Source organism: Colletotrichum graminicola (assembly GCF_000149035.1).
Source record: "Colletotrichum graminicola M1.001 genomic scaffold supercont1.45, whole genome shotgun sequence".
Classification (NCBI taxonomy): domain Eukaryota; kingdom Fungi; phylum Ascomycota; class Sordariomycetes; order Glomerellales; family Glomerellaceae; genus Colletotrichum; species Colletotrichum graminicola.
In genome coordinates this window covers 170169-197410 of record NW_007361049.1, presented here as the reverse complement: position 1 = coordinate 197410, position 27242 = coordinate 170169, and the positions used below count along the sequence as shown (strand labels likewise).

The following is a 27242-nucleotide window of genomic DNA, read 5'->3' as shown; positions in this document are numbered from 1 at the left end:
CTGGGGAAGATAAGATATTTTGGGTAAGCAATTGGTTCATCCAAAATAGAATGTATCTTGTGATTGAAAGTATCCATGATTGAGAGAAATCAGTACCTAATCTGTCCCTCGCTGGGCTTCTTGCCTGCCTACAAAAGATGGCACTTTGAAACCACCCAAGTATGAAGAGATTGCCAATCAACAATTTTGTGAGAAAACATCTTCATTCACGATTGTAAAGAGTGGCTACCATCAACCTCTCAGTAGTAGCTCCGCATGGCGTCCTTGTACGACTCTCCACCCTTTAGATGAAGGTCAAAGCTGTTCTGGACATCGAGGACCTGCCTAATGTGGTCCATGCTGAGGGGGTCACCCTTGTTGACGGCCAAGGCCTGCGCTGTGCGGACGGTATTCTTGATCTGTCGGCCGTTCAGGTTGTGCTTTGCAAGGTCGTCATAGTCTTCGTCACTGAAAGGTTTGAGGTCGACCTTCTCGAGGACACGGACCCTCTCGACAAATATCTTGAAGATGGACTTCTTTGCCTTTTGGTTGAGGCTCTCGTACCGCAAGGCAATGTGGATGCGGGACTGGAAAGCGTCGTCGAATGTCTTTCTAAGTGTTAGCGCGTGCCCGGAAAACACGGAAAAAAGCACGAGCGGCCATACCTCGACTCGGTTCGTGGTCAGGAATAAGATGCCTTGGAAGTACTCCAGCTGACGCAGAAAGATGCTAACCAACGCGTTGCGGGCAATCTCGTGGAGGTTCCGCTTCTCGAGGAACACATCGGCCTCGTCAAGGAGCAGGATGGCGCCCCAAGCATGACAAATGTCAAGGATTTTCTGCAGCTCTGCTTCAAGGTAGCGCGAGTCGGTGCCAAGCTCTCCGGCGGATGCCATGTAGAGGGGACACTTGAGAAGCTCGCTAATGCCCTCCGCTGTGAGCGTCTTTCCTGTACCGGGAGGTCCATGGAGAACCGCTATATGATAGTTAGGGATCAAGGAGCACATCGTGACGTTCATGGAACATAGGAACCTACCGACAAGCCCCTTTCCCTTTCCTTGAATCACATCATCAATGCTCTCGGCAGCATGGTACTTATGGGACTCAACTAGTGCCTGTTCATGAAATCAGCTTCATCGCGCATAATGATCACGAGGGGTGGCTCACTTTAACGATGTCCTTCGGCTTAGACTCGAGCACAAGAGAGTCGTAAGCGCTGTCGTTCCATTGAATTTCATCAATCCCCGACACGGTGAACTCAAGCCATAGCTTCTCGGAGAAGGAAAACCCCAGAACAACAGACGATGCAATGAGATAGTCTTCCTCCGAGAACATCGGCGCTTCCTTCGACCTTTCGCCGTCTTGACGAGATGCACCAGATAGGCTTTCGTCCTCAGCCTCCTTGACCTGTTCGAGCTTCTCTGCTGGAGCCGAGTTCTCAAGATCAGACTTTGGGACACGAACCATGCGAACACCGCCCTTTGCATCACGCACCACCTTTGTTACCATCTTCCCGCAGGCATCATCATCGCTCCCATTCCCATTGTCATCATCTGAGCCTTGGCCGCACGGGTCTTCCTCGTCAGAGTCCGCGGAATCGGACAAGACGTCGTGGTCCTTGGGTCGGACCACGGAGACTTGGTAGTTGGGGTTGATCCTGCGGTGAATGGCAGGGTCGACCATCACGCGGCTATTGACGTTGACTTTGATCACAGCCTTCTTCTTCTTGTAATATGCTAGCCCATGGTGGCTTCGTTAGTGCACGCCACCAAGCTGCACAAATCTTTTGCCTCGATCGATCAAAGCGGCCTCGACGGCCCCCTTGTCTTTATGGAAGTCGAGCGGGAAAGCGCAGAGACTGGTGATCTTGCGCGCTCCTCGGAACTCTAGGATTTTCTCGTAGAGAGTGCCGTAGCCGAACCGCTTCCCGTCAAACTCCAGATACGGTGATAGTGTAAGTTGATGTCTCGCAGCGACATAAAGAAACGAAGTGACACTCAATTTACCGTCGATCCAGTAGAATCCTCCTTTGGTCACGCTGGTCAGCTTTTCTGCCTGCTCCACTTTGAAGACTCGAGGCTCGTCAGGAGATCCGTAAGTCGTTGTGTAAACCAGCGTATTGGGCTTGAAAAGTGCCCAGAGCAGCTCGAACGTGATGAGTCCGTTTTCAAGCATAGGATACAAACTGACGTATCATCAGTAATCATTCTTATATGCATTACCCAATCACCTTACCTCTTCTTCACGTGAGCATAGTCCTTATCAACGTACTTCAGAAGAACTTTGAGATGCTGCCGCTTGGTTTTGATGTGCTTCTTGCGCTTCTTGCGTTCCTTCTTATCGGCGCTGACCACCACTGACTTCTTCAGCTGCTTATCAAATTTTCGAAAGTCTTCCAGATAGCTAGGATTTGGTTAGACACGTGTTATATCTACTCGAATTCGCCGCGGTACCCACAGAAACAGCATATTGGGATCAATTTTCGGCGTCTCATCCACCAAGCTGACGCCTTTGATGTTACCCATGACCTCCTGCAAAACTTCGCGAAGAAGTTTGCTTTTGACGTCGACCACGGTGGCCTTGTACTTCCCCTCCCAGTCAAAAGTTCGTCTGACCTGGAGAACGTATCCGCTGTACTGCGTCTCTGAGGTACTTGCCGCCGTGTCCTGGAGTTTGTATTGGTGGATAGCGCTGTCCCAGACTTGGTCAACGCGCTTGAAGTCCAGCTTTGATTTCTTTTTCGACGACGGCGGCGTTGCCCGTGCTCTGGCTCTAGTTCCGTTGCCGAACATGGGATTCTCACCAAGCCCAGCATCTCCCAAGCCAAGGCTGCCGCCGCGCCTGGGAGGAGGGGGCCAGAAAGCCGGACCATTATCGCCGCCAAGCGGCAAGGTGCCGTTGCTGCGTTGCCAATGCTGGAATAGCTGCATCTGCTGGGCTGTCATTGAGACCTTGGTCAAGCCGTCGTCATCATCGTCATCATCGCTTGAAGAGTTCGAGTCGGTTTCGGACGAAGAAGACGATGGAGACGGGGATAGATTGCTTCTCTTGGAAGCCTTGCTCTTTCTAGTGGAATGGAAAGCAATGGGACGAGATTTCTTGGCTGTGGTAGCTCCAGGATGTCTTTTCGATTTAGTCTTGCGTTGAGACATCTCGTCCTCCGAGTCTGATAAGAGGGATTCTGAGTCAGAGGAACCATCATCGTTGGCAAACTGGTCATTATCCTCGTTCGTATCGGGTGCGGAAGAGCCGTCACTGTGACGTGGATGCCTGTTGTGCTTCCTTCGTTCTCTTTTTGACGGATTCTTGACTCTCTGTTTGTGTGACCTTTTCTTCCCGTTGTTGGTGTTTACGGAATATTTGGCTTGATGCATGGGGGTAGCAGCAGTTTTGACTGAGTGCGTTTTGGGCTCCATGTTATCGACGTGAGGAGGATCAGACAGAGTCTTTCCGGCTGCCGCTCTGTCGAAGCAGCATCGAGAGAAGATATGGTGGCGGCACCGATGCGGGTAGCAGGTGGGCCAAGCAACGACAATGTGGCGGCAGCAGTGAGTCCGCGGGTTGGAATGGACAAAGAATGGTTTATTAATCGGAAGAGGAATTGGCCAGTTTTTATTCCCCTCAAATTGAAGGCAACTCCAGGTAACAAGATCCCTAATATCTGGAGCTACAGAAAAGAGATGGTTCCTTATTTCTCTAGGCTGCAGGCAGCGTGGAAATGGTTCGCCTAAACGAATCCTAGCTGCTGCATGTGTCTTGAATATGAAGTGAGGTGAAGTAGACGTCAAGAAACAAGGTGGCTTTGCCAATACATCCATCGGCTGAGAAGAGCAATGTACGAAATGTAGCACCTGCCGGGATACTTCCCGAATCTCTTGGTTTGGCGAAGACTGCCTTATCACCACAGTATTCCTGGTGCCCCGCCGTACGTTTGTTTCTTCTATGTTGTGACCTTACACTAACATTGTTTCGAGACTCTAGTGACTGCATTAGGCAACAAGGAGGGTGTTACTGCATTAGCCGGATTTGAAAGAGGCCGGATAGCGGTCGTGCTGATGTTGCCTGGCGTCATTTTGGGCAGTGGTTTGCCCTTTTCCATTACAACACGCAGCACATTAGCCGGTGCGCATGAGGGAACATTGATCAGGATAAGACGGAGCTTTCCGGAATAACCCGGGCCTTGCCAAGTCACAGGTGGTTGTTGGATTCTTAGCGACGGTCCGTGTCTCCTGCGCTAGTGATAAACAAGGCGGCAATTGATCAAACGAGGGGAAACCTGCAAATCGCCAGTGTAGATTTCCGTGTCAGTGGTCATTTGGTATCAAAGGAAAAGTTTGATGGAGGGTTCGCTCGCCTCAAAACTTAGGTAATTGGTGCCAAAGCTATCGTGACAGGGATATACTGCCTTGGATCATTAGCTGCTTGCACAAAGAGTGATGTGTCGCTCGAGAACCATTAAACTCCTGGCAATCAGCCTCGTTGTGGCAGATCCAAGACACTAGAGAGAGACACAATGCGGGGATGCATGCGTATGCCAGTTCTCTCTGCAGGGGTCGGCCTATTCTTCCCTCACTAGGCTTACACCTGGCTCGCAGGACGCGCAACGGGGAAGCCAGAGGCATCAGGCAGGCAACTACGTTCTCGGACGCCATCGGAACCCATTGCATTTCTCGCATGCATGTCATATGCGTGCTTGCTGAACAGCTACAAGGCGTCCTGAAAAAGTGTGGTGGATAACGCTGCCAGGTTGCACTGCCCAGCCATGTAAATGTCAGATTGAGGCATTCGGTCTGTGATTGCGAATCGAGGATTCTGGACGAAGGCTAGTGGGATATGTTGCGTCTGTCCGTAGCCAATCAGTGTTTGTAGACAGTTTTGGCTGTTATCTTCTCTGCACAAAGGTACCTTTCTAGCCTGATGGTGTGATGATCTTGGCACTGGGTTTACCTTGACCATGGCCTGCCTGTAGACTGTTGTTTCCAAAGTGGTGTACCTGAGCTGAAAAACCCTTTCAGTTTTCTTCCGAATTCCCACCCAGGTGTCTAGGATATCCCCCCTCAAGAAAAAAGAAAATTAAGAGGGAAAAGAGTTAGTGTTCACGTGCAGCGGCTACAGGTAGTTCGCCATACTCGTCTATGAAATTAGGTTGGGATCACATCGCCGGTATAGATTTCTTACCCTAGTAACCACTATGCTATGGACTGCAGCGTCTGTTAACGAGAATTAAACGTAGTTGACTCTTTCTAGCATACTTATGAAGACGATGTCGCGTAAAAATCTGGATACAAAGTGGGCCGGATTGTCTGGTAAGCAACATCTGCGGTGATCACAACTCGTACTAGCCACAAGAAGCTATCACATCTTCACGGCACACTACTTTTACTAGCAAAACATTGCGAACCCTCTCGGTGTTAAGCAAGTAATCTAGCATATGATTGGAGATACGGACAAACCAAAATCATTCACTGGAGAGCTCATTTGAGAAGGTTCATCCCGAACTCTACTAAATGTGGTTTTAAATAAGCTCAACGATGGAAAGAAAGTCCTCGATCACTGAGATAGAGCAAGAAAATCGAATTAGCTTTTATGATTATGTACATGCGCTACGTTAAATATTTGGCTTGGCGCAAAAAGTCTCGAGCTTAAGGTAGCGGAAAGCAGCCAAAAGCGGCCGTTATAGAATGTCAGAAGCAGCCTTGACTAATTCAGAGGATGGCAATCAATCGGTCAAGCCTGCGGTTGGTGGAGAATGCACCTAGAGGAGGTTGCAGAGGAGGCCATCAAGGTTGAGCTTGTCGAGGATGCCACCGGCAAGGCCGAGGACGGTAGGCAGGAGGCCGCTGAGTACCTCGAGAAGGAGACCGATGACACCGCCAAGGGTGGACAGAACGCACTGGAGAAGGCCTGCAACGATGGTGTTGAGGGTGGTGAGAAGATGGCAGACGACGGAGAGGAGGACAAAGACAAGAGGACCCAGGAGCTCGAAGATGGCTTGGTTTTATGGTCAGCGTACCGCAGAGATAATGGTAGGTCGAAGTTAACTTACTGATGCCGAGGACCTTGATAACCTTCTGCAGAGTGCAAAGGATCTCAAAGACAAGCTGGAGAACGGAGCTGATGATCTGGTCCTTCTCGTCGCCGACAATCTCGGTGCTCTCGCCGAGAAGCTCGACAACGTCGGTGATAAGAGTGTTGATGAGGCTGACGATGATGGCGACCTCAGACTTGACGAGCTTGATGATGTCCGCCTTCTTCTGCTGGACCTGGCCGGGGGGGGTGTTGTCAACGGTCTCGTTGATGGCACCACAGTGCTTCCTGACCTCAATGTAGGTATACTGGACCTTGGTGTGGACGATCTGGGCGCGCTTGTTCACCTTGTCGGTGGCATCGGAGACGCCGGGAAACTCAGAGAGAACGGGAACGTCGGGAGTGGCAGGGGCGTTCTTGAGGGCGGGAAGGTTGTTGCTGTCGGAAACAAGACCGTCAACGGCGTTGGCGGGGGCCGCGTAGGCGCTGGCGAAGAGGGAGGAAAGGGCAACAAGGCCGAGGTTAAGGTACTTCATTGTTGCGGTGGGGTTCTTAAGAAGAATTAGAGAGCGTGATTAGTTGGATAGTTGTTAAAGAACGAGAGTGTACTGGAAGATTCTGAAAGAATGACTGAGTGAGGATGATGCTGATGAGAGGGATGGAAGATTACCTTTCCGCCGAGTTGAGGACGTCTTAAGTACTCTGCGAGAAGCCAATGTCGAAGCAAGATCATCGCCGGCTACGATAACTCAAAGGCATGGTTTGTGACTCCTGACAATTGCCCGACGATGCCGATCGCTCTCCACACATGCTTTCCCATTGCAGGTCAAAATAGTTCATTCGATGGAGATGTCATGGGCCGTCCCCTTGCTGGTCGAATCCGACTTCACCGGCTTGTCCCCATTTTCTCCGTGCCCCGGAATTACCTGCGTCATTGTCACTCTCGTCAATGTTAAAAGCGATGATCAAAAGCCGACTTTACTTTACGCCTTGCGTGGCTGCATCCCCTTTAGGAGTGGGCTAGTGCTAGTGCGGTCCGTAGTCAATCCATAGTGTTGACGATCTTCACTCTCCGGGACGCCCCGAGCGATGTCAAACATTCCACTCAGGCGACTATGAAATTAGGTAGGCACGGCTCTTCTCTTCCCGAAGCCGACGGAAAACTGCCGGTAGTCACGCTGGGACTACTTAAAAGACTAGTTCAAAATGTTATCAGCCTTACGGTAGCGTGGCAATACATTGAATTATTACAGACCAAGATAATATCACCCAATTGAACTTGATGAATCATTTCAGGAGGCCTCTTCTTGGCTCAACGATCGCTGGAGGCGGCTCCCCCACAGATCTGCGAGCCCACAAGCTAAAAGGCAGGGGATAGCTGAAGATCGCCATTTAAACCCACAACTCAATGAACTCGATGCCGTTCGGATGTTACTTTTCTTTGTTCTGTATGGTCATGGCACCTCACCTCTGGGTCCTCAGAAGCGGTGAGGTTGCAGTCTGGGGTCAGGTCCAAAGCGGCGGATCACGATTATCTCAAAAATCTCCTATCCATATCACCGTGAGGCGATCCCATTGATTTAAATACTAATGAACTGTCATTCAAAAACTTGTATTCTCGGGCACCAAGATCAACCACTCACAAGGGTGGAAAAAAAGAAAAGACTCCTGCTTCCCAAATACACTGACCATAATGCGCTATTAACGTTGCTCGTTTGCGCTCTACCATCATCAAGTGGGTTACCATGGGAGAAAAAAACACACTTTTCAGCATACTAGAAACAGGGACTAACAATGAGATGAATCTACACATTCACTTCAAATGATCATCAACTAGTCAGAAGCTTAGAAGAGCCTATAGTTCACTGAAATTAATTTGTGGCAGAATTTCTATTGAGCTGATGGTTATATGACTGCTGTAAAATGAGTGAATTGATGGCCTCTATCGATGGTGGGAGGCTCTAAACAGTGCATTGTCTTTTACCGTGCGATTTCTTTCTGTCTTTCTTCTTCTTCTTCTTCTTCTTCTTCTTCTTCTTCTTCTTCTTCTTCTTCTTCTTCTTCTTCTTCTTCTTCTTCTTCTTCTTCTTCTTCTTCTTCTTCTTCTTCTTCTTCTTCTTCTTCTTCTTCTTCTTCTTCTTCTTCTTCTTCTTCTTCTTCTTCTTCTTCTTCTTCTTCTTCTTCTTCTTCTTCTTCTTCTTCTTCTTCTTCTTCTTCTTCTTCTTCTTCTTCTTCTTTCTCTTCTTCTCTCTCTTTTTTGCCCAACCCGCGTTCATGTCTCACGCTACTAAGGGCACGGCGGGTCAGTCTGTAGTGCAAGTGGGAATGGTACAAAAATCACAGACGGCCTCGTATTAATGTCATATCCCTATTGAAACCCTTAAGCGGTCTAGTGCAGTTCACCCGGCACATGGAGCTTATGATACGATACGCACAAGTCCGATTGGCAGCACCTTTGACGTGTGCCACACCCCCAGTATCTTAATAAGGTACAGTATACCTGATAACGCCGAGCAACCGCCGAATCGGACTTGACTCCAACCATGGGATGCATCAATATACCACTGCAAAAATGATGAACAGACATGCCACGGGAGGTTGAATCGATGACGAGTGAGGTGCAAGGTGAAAGTTTGAATACTATATGACGCAAGTAATATTATATGGCTGGCTAGTCACTGATACAACTGGTTTTGAGGCAATCATAGATTTTCCTCTTTTAGCGAGGTTCAACACGAGTACGCGACCCTCTCCTTTTTTGAAGTGATGCAGGCAACCTCTTCGCAGGAGGATGAGGAGGAAGAGATTGTGTTTTACTTTGTACCAAAGTTGGCCCACTTGTGTCAAGATGCCGATCTAACCGTTCTGTGTGGGGGCTCTCGTTCTATTTGGATTTGGCAACAATTGCCGGTGGAATGCTGGAGTTTCAGGAGTGATCGACGCAGATTTTGGTTATTCGAGGCGAATTGGGCGATCGTTTGCTGACCGACAGGCACACCTTTTTCGGCTTTGTTGGGCTACGAACGGAGCAATGGGCTTCCCGAAACCTTGGCTAAATACCTAGTCGGAAGAAGCCTAGGTTACCAGACAACCATCACCGATGCCCAGGCACCGGACTCGCCTCGAACTATGAGTGTCTTTCTCTGTCGGAGCTCAGCTCAGCTAGGTGCTTTCTCATTGCCGACTACACATACCGAATGTGGAACTCGGCCGAAGAGGGGCCTTCGCGACCGCCCATAAACGTCGCAACGTCAAGCGAGCGGGGCGGCTTACGCATGTAGAGTTTCTGCGCATGGCAGATGGCAGGTGACAGGAAAGGACCAGAGACGACGACCATCCAATGCGCCCAAGCAGCCAGCATTGCACCTATGTTTCCTACTGGCCCTCAGCTGCGTCTCGTCCTAGCTGAGGGGCGAAGGAAAGGGGCCAGGAGAAAGGACCATAGGGAGATGCGTGCTTGGCACTTGAAACATGATGTGTTCGGGTCGATCATGGCACGTGGGTCTGCGTAGTGGCAACGGTATCCCATACTGGAGGAGGCTCTTTCGGGCTCCGACCCCCTTATTGCTTTCAAGGAGCAGGGCTGCATCGGCGGCGACATGGCCGTCGGTTGAAACCGAGGCGGCTGCTGGCCTGAACTCTTATCGAATAATAGTCGCGCCGTTTTAACCGTAGCCCGAAGGAGGAACCCATGCAACCGGTGACGATCGCTCAGGGTGTGATCGATTAGTCCCGAAGAGGCATAGATTCCTCATGAGAACGGTGAACCTCTATGTGATGTGCACAGGGTTCAGAAACGAAATAGATCTACCTTCTGCTTCGCTAAGAACCAGCCGACTGGTTTACTGAACATTGCTGTTACTTTGATTGAGGTCAAGAAATTAGCAGAAAGCTTGGGTTTAAGATTTGTGTCATTATCCAAGCCTAAGAAGTTTAGATGCCTCGCCACAGAAAAACCTCGTCCTTGAATCATCCGATATTGCAGGTTCAATTATCAACATCAGTGTCGTCCAGTATCGCAGTCCGCGGACGTTGGGCTGGGATTGATACGGACGATATCAAAGCGCCTGTCTGATGTTGCCCCTGACCCCACCCACAATAGCTGTCGCAGGCCTGGAGAAGGTGCTGTGATGTTTCACTCGGAGCAGACGCGATGGGTCAGCCAAATGGCCGTTTGGTTAAGCTGAATTGGGAAATCCATGGCAGTTCCGACTCGTGACGACAAACCAGAGAAAGTCCCGCCCGAATGTACCGTCAGGTTGTTTGCCATGAGGATGATATCGCCGCAACATCCCGTCCAACCAACTATAAAACCATGTGACTCCCGCCTGCTACAACAGAGACTCCTTCTTCGTTATCAGCATCATCTTCCTGTTCATTTCTACTCTTCACTTCTACCCGCTTCTCACTTTACCGCCGATTGATTCGTGTGGGTATCATTTTCACTGTCCTTTATTTGAATGCTTCCTTCAGAGACCACTTTCACTTTACGTTTTCACTCAATACAGCCATCCTCGTCGTATTCTTCATCTATACTTCAAAATGATTGCCAAGACCCTCCTTCTGGCCCTTGTCGCTGCCCCGCTGGTCGCTGCTCACGGCAAGGTTGCTCAGGTAACTGGTGATGCGGGTGGTAACGGTACTGCACTGGCCATCCAGGGAGGTGTGGTGCCCGGTCCTGGGCCCAACAGGAAGGTATGTCCAGCTACACCGGATACAGTCAGGAGTAACGATCAATGCTAACATCATGGGTTAGACTGAGGTTGACACTACTATCTTCGGCGCCAAGAACATCATGTCCGACGGCCTTGGAAAGACCAAGGGCGCAGGAAAGGTCAAGGCCGATGACATCCAGCAAGCAATGGCGCTGTCAGGCAACACCCTTCCTCAGGTGTCTTCCACCGGCGGCTCAATTTCTGGCACATTCCACGTCGTTACTACCGATGGCGCCGGCCCTGTAAATGCGGTTCTGGACCCCACAGGAACCGGCGCCTTCTCGCAGGGCACGATGCTCAAGACTGTAACGCAAGTTCCCGGAAAGGGCGGCAACATCAGGCCTGACGGCACAGTTCCCGGCGGCAAGCGATCTCTGTGGGAGAGGGCCATGAGTGTCATTTACAAGCGCGCGGCCAATGTCAACATGGACTTTGTAAGTCATGCCGTACATTGTGCCCAGTGACTGGGTGGAAGCTGAGGAATATGCTAATTGTCTACCTGTAGCCCATGAAGTTCGAAGTGCCAGCCGGAACCACGTGCACTGGTACTATGGGTGGCCAAAGCAACGTCTGCTTGGTCAAGATTGCCAACAGCAACAAGGCTGGCCCATTCGGTGGTGTCGTGCCGATCCAGATCGCCGGCGCCGGCGGCAATGCAACTGCTGCGACGGGCAAGCGCGCCGTTGAGTTTCAGGGCTAAAAAGAGCGGGGGATAACCGACGGAAAACAAGAAAAGCTCTTCATGCTTTAGTGCATCAACTCTGAATGTGGATTGGGGCACTATTAGCTGAAGACCCCATAGTGGACAATTATCGAAACTGCTTGGGGAGCTAGGTTTCATTCAAAGCGCCCATGAGCATGAACACTCAATGGCAATAGCTTCTGTCTCTGTAACTTCCTTCACACAGAACTATCTTGTGCCCTAGCATTCAAATAATACACGGTATTTTCGAGACTATGAGGGAGCACAACAACGAAAGTGAGGTATTACTGTGGTGTATTGGTGATATCTGTAGCTGAGAAAAGGACCCGCGAAGTGGGCTCGAGAAGTGGGCAGAGCCGCCTGACAAAAGGTGAGCGGCGGGGAGCCACGTGACCCATCACACAGGCCCCTCTCAACAGTACCTATTCTATCATGCATGACATGTTACAAAAGAATTACACCTTCAATTAGCTCTCGTGCCCCAGAGCGTGCTATAATAATCCTTCAAAGCATCATCCCGGCTTGAGCTCATTTCACGCCTAAGTCTCAACTCTACTTCAGGGTTCTACCCATGTGGGTTGTTTGCCATACTTTGTCATCCACATCCACTCGGAGGAGAGTAAATCCCTGCCGTGTCCAAAACTGGATTGCCCCCGGAAGAAAAGGGTGTGTATGCAGATACAACTGCCGTACGCCTGCCTCTTCCGCGATTTCCACCAAAGAAGCGACCATTTTCGATGCAAGTCCGCCGCGGCGCCAATCAGGATCGACATACAGCCTCACAACTTCGACGATGCCCTCCGTCTCCAAACTCAATTGGTGACGATGGTCATAGTCCTGGTAGCCAATAGTTGCGACCAGCTTGCCTCCTGAGCGGGCGACGAGGTACGCCCCTTGCGGATGGTCGATGAAGGTCAGCTGGAAAGTCGCCGAGTCGTGTTCGGCCCTTTGTGCGCGCCATGTTGGATCCATATGAGGGAACATTTCAACACGTGCTCTTTTGGTGAGCTCTGCAATTTCAGTGATGTCATCGACTGTGACAGGCCTGATGCTGAAGTCCATTTTTTTTGCGTTTATCCGAGGTCTCAGTGTTGTGACAACGTGCATGGTAGTAGTTTTTGAAACGGATGCGTTTGTAAATTTCCGACCGCAGGGAATCTGACCAATAGGTTGAAATAGCGAAGAAACGCGGGAGAGAGAGAACACAACATCGGCGAGTTTGACAGATGGCACTTTGCCGCTCAAATTTCTGTCCCGGGGGAGCGTAAGACGGATTGATAACTGACGGATTGATAAGATGCCCCACAGATAATAAAACCAACTGGAGGAGCCATTCCCTGTTCGTAAGCTTGCCAATTCTCGTATTGAGGCTTTGCCAAGATGTGGGATTACAGGTTGACCGGGTTTCCCCAGCCATATCTTATTATTTTGCTGTAAAAGGGGGGTCGCAGGCTGTTGGAGCCGCGATCATATTTCAAAAGACGCAAAGGTAGAAAGACGAAGTGCAGACTTGTAACTAGATGGTTGCCCAAATAGAGAAGTTTAGTAAATGAATGCACTAAATGATATTTTCTTCTAGGTTATCCCATTGTGTGCCAAGTGACCTCACATAACCCAAAAATGGGTCTATGTAAATAATTACTGACAGCTATTGGACCGTCAGCCTGGATTGCTGTACTCTTATTGGTCTGAGGTTATGTGAGGTCACTCGGCACTCAATGGGATAGAGAAACAAAATAGAAATTGGAAGTACACATAGTCTTTAGTTGTATGTAGCTGAACCCTGAATAGGCTAGGGGATACTCGCTGTCTCCATTAGTCTATCACGCGTGCGGCCCAGGACATTAAAGGGTACCGTATAACCTCAAACTTGCATGGACGGAAAAAGGCCCCAGCTATGCAAGGCAATCAGTCAAGGGGTATGCGTAGTCAGTTCCTTTCGACCCGTTGGCATGAGTTGTTACTGAAGAATTTAATTTCACTATAAGTCCCACGTGCGAATTTGCGAGTTAGCTTTGAATAAAACTCTAATTGACCTTTAATGTAATCCTTATAGCTAAAGCGAAGCAAGATCTCAGATGATAGCTGAGAGTAATAGCGAGGTGAAGTTGTGTATGCATGATTGCGAGTGAGCAGTATTAATATGTGAGATTGACCTATTTACCTTTTCCTACAAACTTGACAGGATGGCTATGTCAACTTGAACCAGCATCACTATTTCGTCAGAGGTGACTGTTTCACTACAGGCGTAGCTCATTTAGATATAAGAAAAAGAAGCCTCCCTTTGCAACTAGTTCCCAAGATGAACTTGGATTCAATGAATTTGGTTGGCAGCGACATTTCTGATTCTCGTACATCACATTGTCCGCGACTATTATTTAAAATTTCCCAACGTTTTGAAGCATTGAACTGACGCTATATAAGACTAATGTTACCTCAAAACACCAATTTTTCTAAGGGTTTTGTGTTATCCGTCACGAGTTTTACTAACGCACATGAAAAGTAGTGCGAAAGTACACAAAAGCAATGCAAAGGAGCTTGAGCTATTGGATCATCTAGAATGCTCATCCATGAAACCAGCGATGGATACTTTGATGACATTGCGCATCAAGGGCTTCGGGTCCGAAACGTGCTGACCTTCACATGTTACAGACGATGACATGGGTGGGCTTGATTTGGTTCGCCGTTAATGGGCATCGTCGTTATATTCTGCTACATAACCAAACAGTAACCCAAAGACAATAATACAATGCGCCTAAGTCCTTGAGTAGGTTCATGAAATTTTAGCAAGTCATATTGCACACAAAAACATCTCCTGTCTTACAACATACTACAAGCCCAGGCCTATCAATTCAAATTTGGTATCTCAAGAGTGAACCGCCCATGACAGAGGCTTTATCCAAATAAATACTGAGACAGATTGGATGTCCGCCCCTTGCCACTTAATTAATCGATCCACCGTCACTGCAACTATTCTTACTGTTAAAGGACCGACTTCAAATTACGTCACCATCAGCAAAAAGGATCGCTGTTGGCCGCCAAAGGTTTGATGCCGGTATGTCCGAGGCTAATTCCGCCTCGCCAAAGACTGGGCACCGATATGTCCGGGACTCTAACTTCTACTCTCGTCTTTTCAGGCCAGGCAGATGTGTTGAATACCCAGCTGATGGAATCAGGCTATAAAATAGACATTGCCATCAGCGATGCTACTTGACAAATCATTTGCTACGGAAATTCTATCCTGAAATGAACAGCATGGCCTCATCAATGAACAAGATCCTGCTCAAGAATGGAGTGCTTCTCGTCCACGGAGATGACGGGAAAGTAACCCCTACACGGTCGGACTTGATGATTGAAGGAGATCAGATCACTCAGATCAACAACAATATCGAGGCCGACACCAATGACGTCAAAATTTTCGATTGCGAAGAGAAAATCGTGTCGCCTGGTTTCATCAGCACACACCACCACGTCTGGCAGACCGCCCTCAAGGGTCGTCACGTTAACCACACCCTGCTTGAATACTTTCCGCGCGGCAACTTTAGCGGTAGCTTTTACTCCCTCAAGGACGCCTTTTGGGGAGAGCTAGGTGGCGCACTTGAAGCCATCGACGGTGGTACCACCACGGTCGTTGATCACTCCAGTCTGAATATTGGCCCCGAATTTCGTTAGTGCATCCCGTTCTTTTAAGACCATATGAAGTACTGACACTGCACAGCACCAACAATGATAGAAGCTCTTACTGCTTCTGGGATTCGAGCCGTGTACTGCTATTGCGTTCCTAGAGCGATCTCCAGCTGGAGTCCGCTTACAGTGCATGATGACTACGCTTCCTCGAGCGGTCTTGAATCATGGAAGTCCCTTGCCGCAAAGGGCCCATACGGAGATGGGAGGATTCAACTTGGCTTTGTCGTGGACAATATTTATCAGTCGGCTGACGAGATGAAGAAGCTGTACTCGGAGCTGCGGGCTGCGAAGGCCAAGGTCATTACTTCTCACTCTGCAGCAGGCCTGCTTTTCGGTAATGGGCCGTCTGTGGTACAGCTTCTCAATAGCCACGGCCTTCTCGGCCCCGATATCCTAATTTCGCACGCAAACTTCCCCAATGATGGTGACGCGGAGCTGATCGCTGAACATGATGTCTACATCTCCTCGACTCCCAACACCGAGCTCCAGTTAGGTTGGCCCCCGGTCGGGCTTCTTCCAGAGTTTGAGGCGCATTCCAGTTTGGGTGTGGACTGCCACTCTTATGGCAACAGCTTCATGCCGAGCCAGATGCGTCTCGGCCTACAATACGCCCGCACCGAGCGCCAGGAGACCCTCCGCAGACAGGGCAAGTGGAGTCGTCACGTCGGCCCGTTGGCGGAGCAGGCCTTCAACCTGGCAACTATTGGCGGCGCTAAAGCAATCGGCATGGCGGGCAAGGTTGGACAGATTCGCGTTGGCGCCAAGGCAGACCTTGTGATCTTTGATACCAGCAGCCCCTCAATGGTCCCCGCCGCCGAAGAGGACCCTGTCGCCGCAGTGGTTTTCCACTCCAGTGAACGCGACGTAGAGACCGTCATAGTCGGTGGTACTGTGAGAAAGGAGGTGGGAAAGTTACTGCCTGTCACTGTTGCTGGGGAAGTACACGGGGCAAACAGCCTGGGTCTCAAGGACAAGCAGTTTGCCTGGAAGGATATAGCCAGAGAGCTTGTCGAGAGCCGGAAGAGGTTGAACAAGAAGGTTGAGGGCATTGACATGGAGGCTGCCGAGGAAACTATCATGAATGAATTTCACATGAACCGCAAGGACATGCTTGAGCAAGAATAACTTTAGGTTCCTCGTAAAGCATGTTTAGTGATGATCTTGAACAACGCTATGCGGGTTCATTATCTTGACTCGCGAGTTTATGTAAAGGAGAGAAGAAGGGTAGCTTTTTGGACCAAACTCGATTTCAAGGCGCCTCGTGTCCATTTGCTACCGCCACCGACAGATGTAATGCTTCCCGAATTCCTCGAAATCAAATCAGAAGAAAGCATAAGAGACGAGGATGAGTGAATCAAGGGAAATTTCTTGTCTTGAGGCCACCTTGAGCTGCACTATTTTTGAGCATACGTATGCGACGACACAATTAACCTCATTCTATCAGTCCAGTTAGATATGCAAGAACCATGAAACTGCAGGCATCGAATAAACAAAGCCTGGCCACTTACATTCCATCTATCCTACTCTGTCGACCGCTTGTTGTATTCCTCATCCGTGACAGCATCATGCCGTTTAGTCTCGCCAATGCCAACGACAAAATGCGACATGATACTTCCGTCATCAGCACCGTGCCAGTGTGTTGTGCCCGGAGGCGCCCAAACCGTATCACCAGCCTTGATTCTGCGGGCTTCGCCGCCCTTATCGCATACCCATCCAGTGCCGCACAGAACCCTGATCATTTGCCCACCAGCATGGGTGTGCCAATGGGTTCGGGCGCATGGAGTGAAGGTGACCGTGGCAATGGCGGCGTGCTCGTCGCGATTGATGAGCTCCATGTAGACGTCGCCCGTGAATGTGGCGGTTGGCTTTGCGACCGCCGATGTTGGGGCTGGGATTATCTTTGACTCCGGCATGTTGGTGTCGATGATATGGTCAAGTTGCCATTCGTGAAAGAAGGGGTGAGGGATATCCCAAAAAAGATCGATTAATACTTGTAGTTGATTGCAAGAAATAGCGTGGGAGTTATAACCACGCCATATGCTCCGCTATGTAGGCGATGAGGGAGTGGGACCGAGGGGTTTTATTGATTAGATATGATGAGGTGTAATCGTCTATGCTTTGCCATACAGATTAACCTGACGGCATGTAAATCCAAATGCCATCGGGTGTGAAAAGTATGAGCTAAAGAAGTCTTACCCCCTCTAATAACGTCGCTGATAGCATCTTTCACTATAATTGAAGATTCTTTTCGGAGATGTCTTTCGGCTCAACCAGGCTCGGAAATATATCTGATCAAGTCAGTAGCATTACCTCATGGAAGCACTAGACCTTTGCCTACCTACTTACATCATATTGAGTCTCCTTGCCTTCCTTGAAGAACTCGAAGTAAAGTAGTATTCACCAATCACTTCAATACTTACTATGCTATAATCTTTGGACTCAGGTCTACTCTTCTTAGAGAGATTTGAAACCTTACACTACTTGAATCATTTATGGTTCTTTTAAATGGAAAATAAAGTGTCGCGACAGCTTCATACAGCACCTATCATGTAGATTATGATATGCCCACGTGACGTTTCGCTTATTAATTACATCATTTATCTATGTATATAATCCTTTCTTTACATCTCTGCTTTCATAGGATTAAGCCTGCCTTTCTTAATCCTATTGGTATATGCCCTGCTATGTGCTATAACTCGGACAATCAAGCCATTGTCCCAGTCCATTATCGGGAAAGTTATGATTACTCTCGATGCGTAGCTGTCTTTTCCTGATGCCCCCTCTCCTCGTCACTATGCACCGAGTATCCAGTCCCGACGCCGCGCGTGTGTAGTGCATTTTCAATCGTGTCATCTCCAACAATCTCACGAATATCCGAATCATCGGCTACGTCAAAGCTACGGCGCAGATGCTCGGGACCGATAAATGTGAGGAGGACGACGTATGCAAAGACGCATCCCATAAAGATGCAGATGACCTTGCCGTAGTCGTAGCGCTTCACGATCCCCTCGGACGCTAGCGGGAACCTCTCGCCGAGACGCGCTTCGATGGTCGAGCTGGCGGAGGAGACCAAGTTACCGAGCTGGTATGACGTACCGACGACGAATGTGCGGAAAGCGCCGGGACTAAGCTCCATCAGATGAATCGGGATGACACCCCACGCGCCCTGCACGCAGAACTGCTCAAAGAAGGCCGCAGCCATGACAGCCTCGGTCGTAACGAAGGTGTAGGGGTATAGCAGCGCGCCGCCGATGACGCAGCAAATCAGGATGCTGAACCGCCGGCCGAAAATCTGACTGCAGTAGCCGACGGTGGTGCCACCCAGCATAGCGCCGAGGTTGGCAACCACTTGGGTGATAGTGACCTGGTCCGCGTTGAAACCAAATTGGTTCGTCAGCATGGTGGGGTAGAGGTCCTGACTGCCGTGCGACATGAAGTTGAAGCCTGCCATGAGAAGGACAAGGTACGTCAATAGCAGCCAATGCTTGCGAATGGCGACCTTGCCCTCCTTCAGGAAGGTCGAGGTTACGCTTCCGCCAGCGGCCGCTGCTTGCTGACCGGCCGCCTCACGTATGCGCTTGTGCTCTATGAAGGTGTCGGTCTCGGGTAGCATCAGACGGAAGATGATAAACAGTACTGGTGGGCAGGCCCCGAACCAGAAGAGGGGGCGCCAGCCATGCGGGGTAGTGTTGACCAACCCCCGGGCAAAGGCGGCTGCTAAGAGGTATCCGAAGGCGTACTGATCGGCAGGCGGTTAGCTCTTCTGACATGCCAACTTGCGCACCAAGGGGAGTCCGGGTGTGCGCCGGCCCTATCTTAGGAGGACTTACACCTTGCTGCAGGACACCGGACATCATCCCGCGAGTCTCGCTTGGGAGATCCTCGAGAGCCGTGGCTGCTGCGTTGCCGTATAGACCGCCCATGGCGATACCAAAGAGGGCGCGGCACGCGAGGAACTGGTCATAAGTCTGGCAGAAGCCGGTGCCCTGAAAGGTTTCACCGCCTGTTAGCCTTCCATCGCGACAAGAAACGATAGGGGAAGGAATAAAGAGTATGTGTTGATGTCACCACCAGTCGCGGACGCTACTAATACCGCCGAATAGATTGCCGACCTGAACACGGAGTAGACTAGGTACCAAAGTATGGAGAGAAGGGGAGTGTGGGGAGCTACAGGGATTCTCCATGCGTGCAGCCAAGACGGGAGATGGTGGGAATCCAAAAGCTTGTCTGATGTGACCATGCTCGGCACAGACGTGCCGGTGGGAGCCCATCAAAGGCAGAGGGGGAGGAAAGAAAAGTAAGAGTTGTTTCTTACCAGTTCGAGGATGATGAAGAGGAGATTATTGACGATAAATGGCCATCTCCGACCGTATAGATCAGCTGCGATGCCGAAGATGATTGAGCCGACGGATCGAAACATTAGGACCAGCGTGATACCCCAGGTGATGTCGGCCTTGGACTTGTCAAAGGTCTCCGAGAGGTCGGTGATGGTGAGCGAGACGGTGAAAAAGTCGAAGGCGTCCCATGTCTGCAACAAGATCTCGTCAGTGACCCGATGCGTTCAATGCCCGTAAGGCAGGCCAGAGGCTAGATGTCATACATACCCAGGCAGCAAACGCAATGAAGAAAAAGGCCCATTGACGCCTGTTGATCATCACGACGAGCTTGAACGGGTTCGGTGCGCTTAACATTGGTGGCTTCAAGGTCGTGAGACGCGTCGTAAGGTAGCGACCGACAGACATGCCGTGCCATGGCTCCTCGCCTACATGGTGTTCGACGGATGGACTGCGCTCGGGGTCAACCTGTGTCTTTTCGTGCGAACCCTCCATGGTGGGCAATCGCATGGGCGTTGATATAGGAAAATTCAGGGACAGGAAAAACAGCCAGAGGTGGCCAATATTTGGCAAGAAGGCAGTTTTATATTAGTATATTGCAAGTCCTGTGGATGCTGTGTCCCCGCGTGAGAACTTGTTGATCACGAGCGGGGTTTCTCTCGAGTCAAGATAATGCTACCTAGGTCCGACAAGGGACGGGGGCCTCCCGGAAGACGCCAGCAACCATACTAGGAAAGGTCGGGACTTCGCCAAACCCATGCATGTAAATGGCGGGCTCGTGAGCACATTGTATAGAGCACGCAAAGGTAAACAGTCAGCTGCCGGGACGTACTCAGCCCGCGTAGATACCACTACCTACCCCTTCGGCCTTTACCATGTTGACGAAGAGGCTTCGGAAGATCCGTCGAAAGTCTGTCGAAGCTCTAGAACGCGCCGAAGTGCCACCGCCTCTATATATGTCCGTGTTCTGCAGGATGGGCTCCCCCGTATGTCATTATCTGCCATCGAGGCAAAAATTGAGACGAACTCCGGATGACAATTAATGAGAAAGCGAGATGCTGGACCACGCACTGTACCCTGTGACATCACATCCTTTCAAAAAAAAAACAAGAGGGCACTGGCAAGCGGGACGGGCGCTGATGAGGCTTCTCAGCCACATAATACTCCTAGTCTTCGCGCGTCCTGTTAGTCACTGAGACGATGGTTTTGCTAGAAGAAACACGACTGTGTCTGCTTTCCATAGGCACTAGCCAGAGCGCTATCGGGCATGAATTATTGCTTGTTTTTGACCAGCCCCTGTTTAACCCCTACTAGCCCGGGGCCGGATGTGCTCACTAACAGTTTCTGCAATAAAGACAATATTGAAACGCCCACGGCGGGCCGTAAGCGCCATCGCGGTTACTGATGGCTTAGGTGTTTGCTGAATCTACCATAAGCGGTCTAGCCCAGTTCACCCGGTAATACATGGATAATATTATACGTATAACTCTATACAGGACTTAGTGCCTGTCTTCCTTGAATGGCAGCATTAGTGACTGATCCGTGCACAAGATTGTATCATGGAACTTGTTTAATTACGGGAGACCACCAGGAAGGGGTAGGCACTTCTTCACTCAAAGCGATCCGTGATGGCCTGCGCCACCGGTGCCCAGATGTGTGTGGCCGCCAGGAGTGACGGGTTTACCCGTCGGAGGGTGGCTGTAGAAACCTCATCTGCATGGATATGTTGGCTGATATTGCTAAGAAAGCTCTGTGCAGCAACGGATTTAACTAAAAACCGTTCTCGATGCATAGGTAGCTGTAGCGTATGCTGACCGAGCTGACAGGTCCGTAGTGTTTATTGCCTACTATCCAGCATAATACTTATAACGCATCTGGCCCCGCAAGATGTTTACCACGAACCAACTCGTCGATATGCTACTGCTATGCAGCTCAGCTATGCTACAGGTAGCATGACGCCAGTCTCCTGCTCTAGAAGCTTCAATAACTCGTCTTGCCTCTTCTCATCACTCGTGAACGGTACTGAGTCGTCTTCCTGCCCAGGAGGCTTGAAGTACTTCCCAGTGACATCACCCGCGCCGGTTCCCTCCGCCAACAGAACGTAACTTGCGACCCCGTCCTCCGCTTTGCCCGTCGCACTCTGTCCGCCCATCTTCGTCGGCACCCAGCCGGGATCAACCGAGTTGCTCTTCACATCCGGCCAGAGACGAGCAATCGCGTTTGCAAAGGTGGTGATGTGCAGTTTCGAGTCGCAGTACGCCTGATCGTCGTTCCACCCTTGTTCTCCGCGCTCGCGCCAGGTCGGGTCGGTGAAGCTGGAGTCGCCGCTCTTGTGCAGGCCGGAAGAGATGTAGATGAGTGTCTTCGGCCTGTTGATCAAGGCAGTCAAAAGATACGGCGCAAATACGTTGACCGCGTACAAGGTAGGCAGGCCCAAGTCCGTCTTTTGGTACGGACCGCGGTAGAAACCGGCATTGTGAATGATGACATCAAACGTTCCCAGCTTGTTGGCGTCTGCGGCCAGTCTCTTCACCTCGTCGACTTTGGACAGGTCACCGACCAGGACGGTCTCGGCGTCCGGAACGGCCAACTTGGCCTCTTCGGCCCGCTGGGCGTTGCGAGCGTGAATGACGACCTGGTGGCCTTTCTTGAGAAGCGTGCGGGCGGCAACGGCACCCAGTCCGTCGGAAGATCCTGTGATGAAAATTCGTGCCATGCTGGTGATATTATTTTGGCTTTCCCCTTGATTATTCTTGTTTGCTGCGAATCCCACAAAAGAAGGATGGCCGGTATGGATACTTATGGACGTCGGGGTTTGTCATGTCACTGATTAATAATAATGAAACCCAAAGAAACTTCGACGCTCCGCCAAGTCTCCGCAGCTCGCGGCGCGAGCTCACCCGCGAGGGGTTTCGAAGCGTCACTTGGTGGAGACTCCGATACCGCTCGGGCTTCCAACTTAGATGACGACATGATCGCTAGAATAATGTGTGGTATTGCATCTACTCAGCTCGTTTCGTTCTCGTACACAAAACCCAACATCCGTGATGTTATTTGTACAGTGTTGTATGGTACACCAACTTGCGCACATGGGTCACGTCGGTCCATGGCTTGGTTGCGGTTACTAGGCAGACACATCTGCGGGGCGTCATCTGTGCGCATGTGTACCTTAGGGGCTTTTGCCCTGGCGGCCACCTATTTATCCTAAAGTTAGTATTAAACTAAATAGGGCAGTATAGGGGGCATACTAGGGGGGCTAGCATAGATATAGCTATATCTATGCCTATATATAAGCACCTTACCTACCTGTTACGTTACTAGTTGTTTTTTCCTTCCTTTATATTACTTCTCTTTATCCTTTTATTAACAGTAAGGTTTATATTTCTTCTTTTAGCTAGGTTGCTTACTATAATATTAAAAGGTATAAATTAACTGTTATAGCTAATTTAATAGCCTTACTGCTAGGCGTTAAGTGTATAACCCCCTAGCTAAGTAATAGCCTCCTCTACTTATATTATATACTAAGTAAGGTAATTAGGCTACTTATTATAATAGGCCTCCTTTTATTAATAGTATTAATTTAATAAAACCTCTATATAGCTATAAATAACTAGCCTAAAGGGGATAAGAATAGCCTTATAGTTAGCTATATATAGTATATAGTAAAAGCGCGTAGGGTATAAGGGACTCTTGCGGTGTAGTAACTATATAGAACACTATAACTACTAAAAGTAACATAAGATTCCTTACTAATTAGTATATAAATTATATTAATCTATCTAGAATTAATATTAATTATAAGTGTTAAACTATAGGATTAAGTATAATTATACCTTAATTAGGTAAGTAATTACTTCTAATTATCTTATATTATTATAATTAAAGGTAAATTATAAAAAAGCTTTAGTTTAATTAGAAGGTAGGTATAAGTATAAAAGATAAATTATATATATCTATCTTTAAACCTATTAATACTAACTTATATTTTTATACTTAATTAGGATTAAAATCTTCTAATTAGTCTATATACTACCTTACTTTAGGCTAATTACCTTACCTTACTTTAATTATTTCTTAATTTCTTTTTTATAAGTCCTCTTAAGGAGAAATTATTCTTAAGATTAGCCCTTATATAACTACCTTTATAGTAAATTAGCGTTAGCCCTTCTTCTTATTCTTCTTCTTAGCCTTTACCTCTTGCTTATATACCTTTTTTATATAATCCTATTAAAGCCTTATATCCTCCTAATCTTAGCCCTCTTAATCCTAGCTTAATAATAGTAGTACCTAAGGTATATATATAGGGGTTATATAAGCTAACTTATTAATTAGGTTATTATATTAATTAACTTATTCCTCTTATATATACTTATTAATTACTAGTTTTTTAAAAAGCTTATTTTTATAGTATAGTAGTTAATAATAGTAATTTATAACCTTTTATTAAAGTAACTTACTAGCTTTTTACTAATTAAGCTTTAACTTACTAAGTATTAACTTATAATTTACTTATCTTAACTATAAGTTTAGATCTTAAGAAGTTATCTCCTTTAGCTATAAGCCTTTATATTACTTAATTAATAAGGGTTTATAAAGTAGTTAAGCCTAATTTAAAAGGTTTTTTTTATAACGTCTTTAATCTTAAGTAAAACCTAAGCTAGAGGCCTAGTTCTAGTAACTAATAATAAAGTTAGCCTAAATAAGGTAGAAAGTAAATATAGGTTTATAAGTAAACGTATAAGTCTTTCTAATTATAGCGTTACGTTAAGCGTCTAGGGAATTAGTTATAAGGTAACTAGTAATATTTAACTAAGAGGCATAAGGCTTATAGGAGTGTGCTTAGAATTAGACCTTTTTTTAATAGTGTTTATTACTAAGGCAGACTAATTAAATAGGTTTTAAGGTATAAAGCCTAGTAATAGTTTAAATAGTAAGCGCTATCTTTAGCTAGTAACTAATTAATAATAATATAAGCTAAAGATCTAAGGATTAGTTAGTATACTTTATTTAATTAACACTATAAAGCCTAGCCTTAAATATAGCTTCTTAATAATTATATAGTCTAATTTAGTGCTTACTAATACCTTTATATAAATATTTTTATATTAACTATAGACGTCCTTAAGATATATTTCTAAAGTATTATATATAGTATTATTAACTTAGTTACCTTTATAGTAAAACTTATAGCTAATCTACTAAATCTAGTATATATGTATTTAATTACTTAGTATACTTTTTATTTTATTACTTTAGAAGATAAGGTTCTTAGTTAGGTATAATTTACTATACTAAACTGCTATTTAAAACTATTCTAAAATATAAAGACTACACTTTTATAAGTTAGGCTATTAGGCTATATTAATAATATAAGCACTAGCGTTAATTAGATTCTTAATATATAGTAAGGCCTTTATATCTTAGTAAAATCTTTAGAGCGCTAGGATATTATTAATAAAGATTACCTTAAATTAGCCTACCTCTTAAAAAAGGTTATACTAATAGACTATACTATCTTATTAGTTAATAATTATTTTTATAAAGTATTTAGAATAATTAATAAATAGTAAAAAAAGGACTAGGTATATAAAAGTCTTAATTACTTTATAAGTAGTAAGTAACTAAAGAACTAAGACTAAAGTAATATTTAAATTAGTAAAATATTTCTAGCTAATTAGAACTATTATAATATTATAGACTAGTAATAAGTCCTAAGTTATAACCTCTAACGCTATAGTAATCTTATCTCTTCTTATTTAATCTCTTTAAAGTAGTTAACCCTATAGGTTATAGTAATTAAAGAGGATAGCTCTTACTTTTTAGTAGCTCTAGCCTTATTATTCTTACTAGCTATCCTAAATTATAAAGGCTACTAGTTACTATTATAAGAACTAATTTATATCCTCCTAAAGGAGCTAGTTAAGAAAATATATATTAAGTTTAGTTAGAATAAAGTATATAAAACTATCTTAAATAAGTATAACTTATAGGTACGCCTAAGTCTAGTGGCTAAAGTAGTTATTTACACTAAGATTAATAAATTAGAAGTTTTAAGCTTTTTTAGTTATAGCTAGTAGTATAGTCTTAAATCTAATTAGTTTATTTAATTACTAGTATCCTATATAGTTATATAAGTTATTCTTAAAGTTATATATAGTATAAGGGTGCTAGATCTAGGTAGCTATACTACTATAGTTTTATAAAGAAAAAAAGATTAGGCTAATAGAAGATATTATAGTAGCGTTTAGTAGTAAAAAAAAAAAGTAATTAGTCTTAGGTTTAGTAAGTATATAGCGTAGTATATAATTTTAAGTAGTAATTATAATAAAGAAAAAAAGATTAGGTTTAATAGTATATAAAAAAAAAGGTAGCTTTTATAGAGAATAGCTAGATTATTACTTAAATAATTATTATTATTATTAAAAAGGTAAAAAAAAAAAGATTAATTAAAAAGAAAAAAGGTAGGTTAATATAGTAATAGGTAAAAGAGGCCTTAATTAAAGCTAAAAAAGAATAACCTAGTAAATAAAGTAAAATTAAAAAAAAAAGAAGTAATTTACTTATTATTAGTAAGTAAGGTAGTAAATTATTCCTTTAGGCTAATTATAAATTAGTTAGTTAGTTCTTTTTTTTACCTACCTAGATTAGTTTACTATACCTTCTTTTTTAGTAAATTAACCTTCCTAAGGATAAAAAGGAAAGTTTTTTCTTATTAACTTACTTTTAAACCTTTTTATTAATAACTATATTTATTAATTAACTTAAACTTTTACCTTACTATCTTAGCTTTTTAGATCTATTATTATTAATAGTTAATATATCTAACCTAAACGCTATTAATAATTATAAGGTTAATTATACCCTACTTATATAGATCTATCCTTAGTAGTAGTTAAGCTTTATACCTAGTAAGAAGTTCCTTAAGAGCTAAAATATCTTATACTATTTCTAGTAAGTCGCTTTAAATTATATAGTTATAGGTTAATTAGTCCTTCCCCTTTTTAAAGCTATTACTAAATATAGGTTTCTCTTAGTATTTAAAATATACTATCTAGTGTAAGCTACTAAGCTTAGCTAGGGAGCTATATTATAAGCTTTAAATTATTACTCTATTTAGTAATAAAACTATTAGTTAAGTAATAATTAACTTTTAGGGGTTATATATAAATTAGGCTATCTTATATAAAATCTTAATAAATCCTAGTCTTATAAGTAGCTCTCCTATCTTTTTATATTACGTTTTTATAAGTAAGGCCTACGCTAGTTACTTTAAAGTGCTATTCTAAAAGCTCCTTAGTTATACTCTTATAGTTAACTTACTTTTAATTTAGGCGTATAGTGTTTATAACGTTATGCTATATAGTTACTATGCTTATAGCTTCTAGAAGTAAGTTAGTCTAGATCTAAAGGGAGATATCTAGGTTATAGCTCCTTATTTTAAGTATATATCTCTTCTTAAGGAGTTCTTAAATTAGTACGCTAATTATATATTTTAGAAGTCTAGTGCTAGTTATAACTACTAATTTAATAATAATTATTAGTTTACTAGTAGTTATAAAACTAAGCTAAATAATAGAAAGTATTCTAAGTATAAGAATAGTAGTAAAAAAGTCTTTTTATTAATTAACCTAAATATTAAGCTAATTTTAATTAAGTACTTTTAGCTTAATAATACTTTAAAGAAACTAAAGGTATAAGCTAATAAAAGTAAAAAGTACTAAGACTTTGGTAAAAGCAGAGGGAAAACTTTAAAAAAAGGGGCGAATATATAACTTAGAGGTTATTAGAAGATACTTA

At 45.8% G+C, this 27242-nt stretch overlaps 8 protein-coding genes across 8 annotated transcripts; 2 read left to right on the top strand and 6 right to left on the bottom strand.

Moving 5' to 3' along the window:
* Nucleotides 1–239: 239 nt before the first annotated feature.
* Nucleotides 240–3395, bottom strand: GLRG_09112 (ATPase; the record flags this gene model as incomplete). The annotated part of the gene is made up of 7 exons (XM_008099797.1): nucleotides 240–587; nucleotides 645–955; nucleotides 1016–1094; nucleotides 1147–1715; nucleotides 1749–2164; nucleotides 2215–2382; nucleotides 2437–3395. 7 exons carry the CDS (start codon nucleotides 3393–3395, stop codon nucleotides 240–242), a joined length of 2850 nt encoding a protein of 949 aa, XP_008097988.1.
* A 2339-nt stretch (nucleotides 3396–5734) lies between these two features.
* On the bottom strand, nucleotides 5735–6542 carry GLRG_09111 (uncharacterized protein; the record flags this gene model as incomplete). The annotated part of the gene is made up of 2 exons (XM_008099796.1): nucleotides 5735–5970; nucleotides 6026–6542. The coding sequence occupies 2 exons, from the start codon at nucleotides 6540–6542 to the stop codon at nucleotides 5735–5737; spliced, it is 753 nt and encodes a 250-aa protein (XP_008097987.1).
* A 4006-nt stretch (nucleotides 6543–10548) lies between these two features.
* On the top strand, nucleotides 10549–11421 carry GLRG_09110 (uncharacterized protein; the record flags this gene model as incomplete). Its single annotated transcript, XM_008099795.1, has 3 exons — nucleotides 10549–10701; nucleotides 10763–11155; nucleotides 11227–11421. 3 exons carry the CDS (start codon nucleotides 10549–10551, stop codon nucleotides 11419–11421), a joined length of 741 nt encoding a protein of 246 aa, XP_008097986.1.
* Nucleotides 11422–11976: 555 nt separating this feature from the next.
* On the bottom strand, nucleotides 11977–12486 carry GLRG_09109 (acetyltransferase; the record flags this gene model as incomplete). The annotated part of the gene is made up of 1 exon (XM_008099794.1): nucleotides 11977–12486. One exon carries the CDS (start codon nucleotides 12484–12486, stop codon nucleotides 11977–11979), a length of 510 nt encoding a protein of 169 aa, XP_008097985.1.
* A 2193-nt stretch (nucleotides 12487–14679) lies between these two features.
* On the top strand, nucleotides 14680–16236 carry GLRG_09108 (amidohydrolase; the record flags this gene model as incomplete). The annotated part of the gene is made up of 2 exons (XM_008099793.1): nucleotides 14680–15091; nucleotides 15143–16236. 2 exons carry the CDS (start codon nucleotides 14680–14682, stop codon nucleotides 16234–16236), a joined length of 1506 nt encoding a protein of 501 aa, XP_008097984.1.
* A 395-nt stretch (nucleotides 16237–16631) lies between these two features.
* GLRG_09107 (cupin domain-containing protein) lies at nucleotides 16632–17024 on the bottom strand (the record flags this gene model as incomplete). The annotated part of the gene is made up of 1 exon (XM_008099792.1): nucleotides 16632–17024. One exon carries the CDS (start codon nucleotides 17022–17024, stop codon nucleotides 16632–16634), a length of 393 nt encoding a protein of 130 aa, XP_008097983.1.
* Nucleotides 17025–17854: 830 nt separating this feature from the next.
* GLRG_09106 (H+ symporter family protein) lies at nucleotides 17855–19940 on the bottom strand (the record flags this gene model as incomplete). The annotated part of the gene is made up of 4 exons (XM_008099791.1): nucleotides 17855–18850; nucleotides 18942–19097; nucleotides 19427–19639; nucleotides 19716–19940. 4 exons carry the CDS (start codon nucleotides 19938–19940, stop codon nucleotides 17855–17857), a joined length of 1590 nt encoding a protein of 529 aa, XP_008097982.1.
* A 1441-nt stretch (nucleotides 19941–21381) lies between these two features.
* On the bottom strand, nucleotides 21382–22161 carry GLRG_09105 (short chain dehydrogenase; the record flags this gene model as incomplete). The annotated part of the gene is made up of 1 exon (XM_008099790.1): nucleotides 21382–22161. One exon carries the CDS (start codon nucleotides 22159–22161, stop codon nucleotides 21382–21384), a length of 780 nt encoding a protein of 259 aa, XP_008097981.1.
* Nucleotides 22162–27242: the final 5081 nt, after the last annotated feature.